The sequence below is a fragment of the Halyomorpha halys genome, unplaced genomic scaffold (genome assembly GCF_000696795.3).
Source record: "Halyomorpha halys isolate HHAL.00 unplaced genomic scaffold, Hhal_1.1 Scaffold745.1, whole genome shotgun sequence".
Lineage (NCBI taxonomy): Eukaryota > Metazoa > Arthropoda > Insecta > Hemiptera > Pentatomidae > Halyomorpha > Halyomorpha halys.
In genome coordinates, this window is record NW_027110150.1 from 346327 (window position 1) to 353456 (window position 7130).

The window sequence follows — 7130 nt, forward strand, 5'->3', positions numbered from 1 at the left end:
ATAATTTTGATTTTGACTGTATATATTTATATTTATACATACATATATATTGTATTGGAAGTCCAAAATAAGGCACTCCAAATATTCTCATGGCCAAATAAATAATCTAATTGAAAAATAGTAGAAGAACGAGTTTTAGATTGACTTCTATAGTTTCTCAACTTTGAGGTGGTGCGGCTGACAGTCTGCGAAAACTTGAAGTTAACAGATAACACTTACTTTTTAATACTCTCGTTTATAGTCCCTATGTTTTGAAAGTTGTGAAGGCCCTGAAAAACATATTTTGCAGGGCCTTTATAACAGTTTGCATGGCATATAGAATTTATGCCATTTTTGAATCTTGTATTCTGAATGTCATTATTATTTTCAAATACATCTTATGAAGTATCATGTCTTCATGATAAATCAATTTTATGTGTTTTACATCTTATTTTTATAAAAAAATATTGCCAAGTTAGTACACCTAATCAGCTGGAAGATGAGTGTGACAATATTTGCATTTTATTTCTTTCCTTTTTTTTTATCTTTTCCTTTATTTCGGTGGTCAGCGAAGGCATATGGAATAGAATGGAATAGTGTGGTTCGAAATTTCAGAGAACCATGAATGTCTAGTACAGATTATAAATTAAAGGTGAAGGTGTATTTTTTCAAAGGGTTTTTGTATTTTAAGGTTCACGCTTCCTCTAAATCTTTTCATTCCATTCATTGACTCTTCATTTTTTACAGTAATTTATGATCAAATTTATGTATGTAACCCTTTTTTCATGGTATTGATATCTTTTTTGTTGCAGGTATATTTTACTTTATAATGGCATTTCATTATGATTAACATTTCATTGTCACGTGTAAATAACTAATATCTAGGTTAACTTGTCGAGAGTGTGTGTTTATAAAACTATGTTCATTATTTTGCTTTTCTTTAACATGGATTGCTTAGTTCATGCTATTCCATTTTTTATTATTACAGGTTTTGATTGATATCGTTTTTTATTTATTTCTTCTAGTTTGAAAAAGAAGTTTTAAGCTCAGATGTGGAAACTGGTACTACAACAAGAAAACAAAGTAATGTTTTCTTTGTTGTATCACGAATTATTCTACAAGCCTTCACCTTAACTTTTCTAGCTGAATGGGGTGACAGGTCACAACTAGCAACTATCATTCTAGCTGCAAGAGAGGTTCGTATGTTTTTTAAAATTTGAGATAATATTTATATCAATGATTCATATATAATTAAAAAAATACTAATAAACATTTAAGAAATAGTATAAATTGATGGACTCATAAAGTAATTTTTATAACGATTGAGCTTTAGAGGAAAATAATGAGTTAGAATTTTTTTAATTACTTATTCACAATGACAGATTGTAAAGCAAGGTGCCTAAAGCACTGAAGCTATGGGGAGTAGAATGAGTTCATGAGTGTCTTTTTTTTTTTTTTTTTTTTTTAAATACAATCTTTCAGGCTTTTTTTAAAACAATTTTTGGTCTTTTCTGTTAAAATATTTTTTATAACTTACTGTCTTTACCTTGTTAGGGCATAGATTATTATTATTTATACTTCAATGATTTCAATGCTTCTTTTTTGATTTTGAATGTTATAAAACAAATAATAAATAAATTGTATAACATATAATGAAAACTAATTCATGTCAGAACCTCTTATAATTTAGTTTGTTTTGTAATTTTTCTAACCTACTTTGTTTAATAGTCCAAATACTTTCACTAGTGTATGGAAGAAAGCTAAATATTGGGAACTGGTAAAATGGTTTTTGGAAAATGTCAATATTTTTAGTCTTAAGGGTCATTAATGATAGTTCCACTTTAATTGATTTTTACTAACAAAATGTTTGTTTAGCTATCGCCTTGAACAGCCCTGATGAAGCCCTACAAAGTGGGGTGAAATGTTGGATAATAAATATTTCTTTTTGACCGCAACCATCTTCTTTATATATTATAAGCGATATCATGTTCATTTGTATAAACAATATAATATTATCAAGAAAGTCTATTCAACATACATGATCGGTAAAGCTGCATACTTTATAATGATGTTCTTTAAGTAACAATTTACATAATTACATCGGCCCCACTTGAAAATGGTACTTCAATTTTACAGTTAAGATTTCGCTATCTTTAAACTTATATTAACTCCGAATTGTAGTCTCTGTAATCAAAATATTGTTATGAAAGCGCAGATGGAAAGACTGAACAAATTTTATACAAACAAAGTAAAAATCAACTGAGCTGTTCATTTAATTATTGTGTAAGTATCCTATAGCAACTATGGTGCTGTGGAAGCTAACCTTAAAATGAAATTTGACCCATGCCTAATTTTTACGCTATCTCAAAAATGGTTTTATTTTTGGGCTTTAAAGCACTGAGCCCAAATTACATTACATTCCATGGGAATGTACTTGGATATTGATCTATGCATAAAAATCTTTATAACCCAATTTTTACTGTCTTGATTGAAACCTCTGATTTTTTTTTAATAATTTTTTTTAAAGTCCCAGTAAGAATTTAAGAATTGAAGTTGAGATTTGTTACTTCTCCATGATATTCTCTTTCTTTTCATACCTCATTATTATCCATATTTTTTCCTCAGTATTATCATTATCCGGTTTCTCACTATTGCGGGCTGAGTATCTGAGGTGGGGGACCTAGAAGTCCAACCACCTTCATATTTTGTTTACTTATTTAATTTTTTTTTTTTCAAATATTTAAAACCGTTTGCACTATATGTGCTATGTTTAAGAGAACCAACTGTTGAGCCTCTCTTAGCACATCAATAGGCACTTACAAACCATTCATGCCTGCCACTGTGGATTTTGGTATGAGACCATTGGTGAATATAATGATTGAAGTAGTGGTAACTCCTTCAATTGTATTATTTTTTCAATTTTCTCGCTGTTGCGGGTTGAGTATGGCCCACAAACCCCTCTGTCTCAGAGAATAGCCTTCCAGCTTTTAACCATTCAACTGATCTTTCTTTGTCTATGGAGTCTTTGTTTAGTTGGTTATAGAATCTCCTATAGAGAGACTTGCTTTTCCATTCTGCCAGTCTTTCATTTGCTGACACAATTGTTGATTCAACACCTTTGCTCAGATTAAGTGCAATTAAACTAGAATCCATCCTTGAGGTGACGAGATAAATCCCTGTTGTTTTTGCGAGAAAATATTAGCATAGGGTCTCTCCTGTTGGCTCCTGTAAGCTTCTTCAATATTTAGCAAACCACGTCCTCCTTATTTCCTAGGTAAATATACACAAGCTTTAGAGGATATTGGGTGGTGGGTCCGTTCTTATGTGAGAGTTGTTTGTACAAGGTGATCCATCTCCTATAAGGTGGTGTTTGACCACTGCACTATGCCGAAGCTATAACCAAGAGCAGGTATTCCCAAGGTATTAATGGCCTTAATTTTTTGTTTCCCAGTTAGTTGGGTTTTGAGCACTTTTTGTAACCTAATTTTTAGCATTGTTAGAAGCTCTTGTTGTATATCTTTTCGGGATATTTTAAGGTGCTGTTATATGCCCAAACATTTATATAATTTATTAGCTTCAAGTTCCTTTATGTACTCTTCTTTATTAACCAGAATGTTCTGTTTACTAAACACTTTCCCCTTCGTTACATGGAGCACTGGATATTTATCGAGCCAAATGACATTCCTATGTCACTTGTAAAAGATGAAACGGCTTCAACCATATTTTGTAGTTGTTCTTTGTTTTTTGCCTATAGTTTGAGGTCATCCATGTACCAGCTGTGGCTGACTGTAGTCCCTTCGTCATTGATGACAAGTTTATATCCCTCCTTATTCCTTCGAAGAATCCTGCTTAATGGGAATAGTGCTATGCAGAACCGAATTGGGCTTAGACAATCCCCTTGGTATATTCCTCTAAGTGTTATGATTTGATTTGCGTGTCATTAAGTATTTCCTGGTACCCTTTGGCTAGCAACTCATGCAAGCAATGAAATCTTTTAATCCAATAATTTTGGATTCCATTGGGTCCAGGCGCCCTCCAATTTTCATGTTTCTCACAGCTTCCAAAACATCTTCCACTGATATTGTCACTTCATTCATGTGGGAGGTATTCTAGAAACTTAGTATTTCTTCTTCTATCCAAAAGCGCTTGAGGTGATTCCCTGACTTTTCCCACACACTTCTCCAGTAAGTTTCAAGCCATCTGGGTATTTGTTCGGCACTCAAGGAAACGATGATCATTCCCTAAGCAGTATTCCCTCAAGCATAATTTGCTTGGTCAAAAGTGATTGACTCAATTTAGTTTCAATATCCTTGTTGTCTACTTGGTTCTCTGCACCTTCACTACAGACTGATGTACTTGCTCTTCTAATTTCAGAAGCTGTTCTTGCATTCATCGCTCTGTAATATAGCTCGACATTATTTTAAGTGGCCATTGACACACGAACTTCGTCTTTTAAGTTGTTGGAGGTCATTCAAAGAAAGAAAATTTCTCACCAGTTTTACTCTGACCTGATCACTTAGCTTCTGTGTGCCTATATTAATATCTGGAAAGGACTCATGCCAGTATCTCTGTATATGGTTGATATATCCTTTTTTGTCAGTTTCAAGTTTTGTTGCCAAGTAGTATGCCCGTATGACAGCCTTATTCATATCTAGCGTCCATTTCATCCTCTTTGCATTTCTTGGTCTCTGTTGTCGACTTCGTGCGGAATGTCTCTCCAACAAGCTCGAACTCGAACTGTTGGCCGGTAAACGTTGCAGCCTTGCGGTTCTTGACGTCAGGGTGGTACCACTTGCTCTGCTATTCCCTGAAGGAATCTGTCCACTGTTCCCGCCTGATCCAGCTTCAGTATTAGTCTTGGCCGGTATTATTATTATTATTTTCCTTATTCTCAGTTCTCACTGGAAGTAGCACCTACTACCGGCCCTAGGTCAAAGGTGAGGCTAGAACAATTTAATCTTTCATATTGAGGAATTTTCTGACTATACTCGCAGTCCCGAGCAACATAGCTTTCTACATTAGTTCCAGAATATTCAACAGCAGATCCAGATCTTTAATGATCTCCAGTGTCGTCTCCGGGATCAAACCATTGGTTGGGATAATCAATGGTAGCCCCCTGACTTTCTCAAGCTTGTACAGTTGTTTTAATTCCTCTCCTGGATCTTGATATTTCCGAATTTTTTCAGCTACCATCTTGTGAAGATTGTCATCTGATGGTACACCTATTTCTATGATTGTTGCATATTTTCCTCTCGGAGAGTATGTGAGCTTATTATGAGGAATTGTGTGATCGGTAATGATGGCCTGGTCCCAATAGAGCTTGACATCCCATTTATCAATGATCGATTGTAGACTGTACTTGTAGTAAGGCCTGATGTGATTCAGAAGATTCAACTTTTTGGCTAATTCCTGATGGACGATTTTAGCAATATTGTTGTGCCTCAATAAATATTCTTTTCAAGCAAGCACTTGGTAGCCTGATGTTATGTGTTGAATTGATTCTGATGCTGTTCTACACAGCCGACAAGATTCTGTTATCGTTTCTCCATATGTACAGCATCTGTAGGTCCTAGTAGTTATCAGCTGGTCCTTTATGGCGAAAATGAATCCTTCTAAAATGAAATTGGTGAATGACACAATCTTCCTTATTTAAATATAGTAGTTTATTACAGAAACGTCGTTGTTTGTGAAATAAACTAATTTATTTAAATAAGGAAGATTGTGTCATTCACCAATTTCATATTAGTTTCTAGAAACTTATCCAGTAGAAGATCATTAATTTAAGAATATATAATTCTTCTGTTTATGGGAAAAGGGCACCCTTGCGAAGCCATATTAGGGATGTAATCCTATCAATTCCTCCTTCCAATAAACTATGGTAAGATCTTCCATGCAGTTTCTTTGATTTCCAGTTTTCAAGCAGAAGTTGTTGTTGTTGGTTGGGGCTTTTGGGCGCCAAACCTTAAGGTCATCAACGCCCACGCTTCTCACTTTATAATTCTATTTCAAGATTTGAAATAATTTAATTGCTAAATAAGTTTGAATAATTAATTATTTTAGATTTTTTTAATACACATGACAAACTTTTGAGTTTAGATCTTATTCAAAAGATTATTCCTTTTTAAGAAAATTAAAACCATTTCTATGTTTTTTTGGTCATCATTCAGGGCATCTGAAATACTCGGTCCCACTCCCAATCTACGTAAGTTCATGCAATAGAAATGACATTCCCCAAATATGTGACTGACTGTAAGTACACTGTTGCAGTATTGACATTTTGGCGGTGGTTGCTTACTGATGAGTTATGCATGAGTTAAATTCGTATGACCTATTCTCAATCTGGCTATAGCCACCTCCTCCCTGCGATTGGAACGGTTTGATGTGGTCCATGGTTTAATAGTTTTTTTTAACAGTTTTTAATTTGCTTGGCGGGCTTTCATTCCATATGTCTTGCCAACTAGCTAATATTTCATTTTTCATCGGGAGACTTATTTCTTGGGGTGTCAGAATGGCCGCGCCCTGACCCGGAAGGGCAAGTGCTTGTTTGGCTGCAACGTCCGCCAGTTCATTCCCAGCGATCCCCACGTGACCCGGCACCCATATAAAGAAAACAGTTTTTCCCAAGTTTTCTAGCATATTGGTGTAATTGTGTATTTTTATGATTGCCAAGTGTTTCGGGTAAATAATCTTCATGGCTTTTAATGAGCTTAAAGAGTCGGTAATGATAACAATGTTCGTATGCGTCACTGTCATGGAGAAGTGGAGTGCTGATGCTATTGCATGTAATTCAGCTGTATATACACTGCATAATTTATGTAGTTTTATTTTATGGGTTGAGTTATGTATGATGAAAGAGGATGCTGTAGATTCGTTAGATTTTGATCCATCGGTATATATAAAAAAAGGATCTGGAATATTTTTACAGAGATGTGAGAACCTAGTTCTATATTCAGTATGTGATGTACTACCTTTGGGCAATCGGGATAATTGTAGCATTGTATTTGGTAGTCTGTGTATCCATGGAGGATTGAGGACTTCAGGGATGGAAAGAGGTATTTCTTTAAAGAATTCAATAGCAGTATGTGTTCTTTCTGCCAACAGGAGTGTTGAATTTATTTTGTTTCTAAAAAAATTGGAATATTTTGGTTTGA

The 7130-nt window shown here is 34.5% G+C and overlaps 1 protein-coding gene across 4 annotated transcripts in view; it reads left to right on the forward strand.

Moving 5' to 3' along the window:
* Window positions 1–7130, forward strand: part of LOC106685800 (putative divalent cation/proton antiporter TMEM165) — a 132096-nt gene that overhangs the window by 106716 nt on the left and 18250 nt on the right. For all 4 annotated transcript variants that reach the window (XM_067048279.1, XM_067048280.1, XM_067048277.1 and 1 more), the window contains one exon: window positions 1005–1175. In XM_067048279.1, the coding sequence (XP_066904380.1) occupies window positions 1005–1175 (171 nt within the window). The remainder of the gene's footprint in view (window positions 1–1004; window positions 1176–7130) is intronic.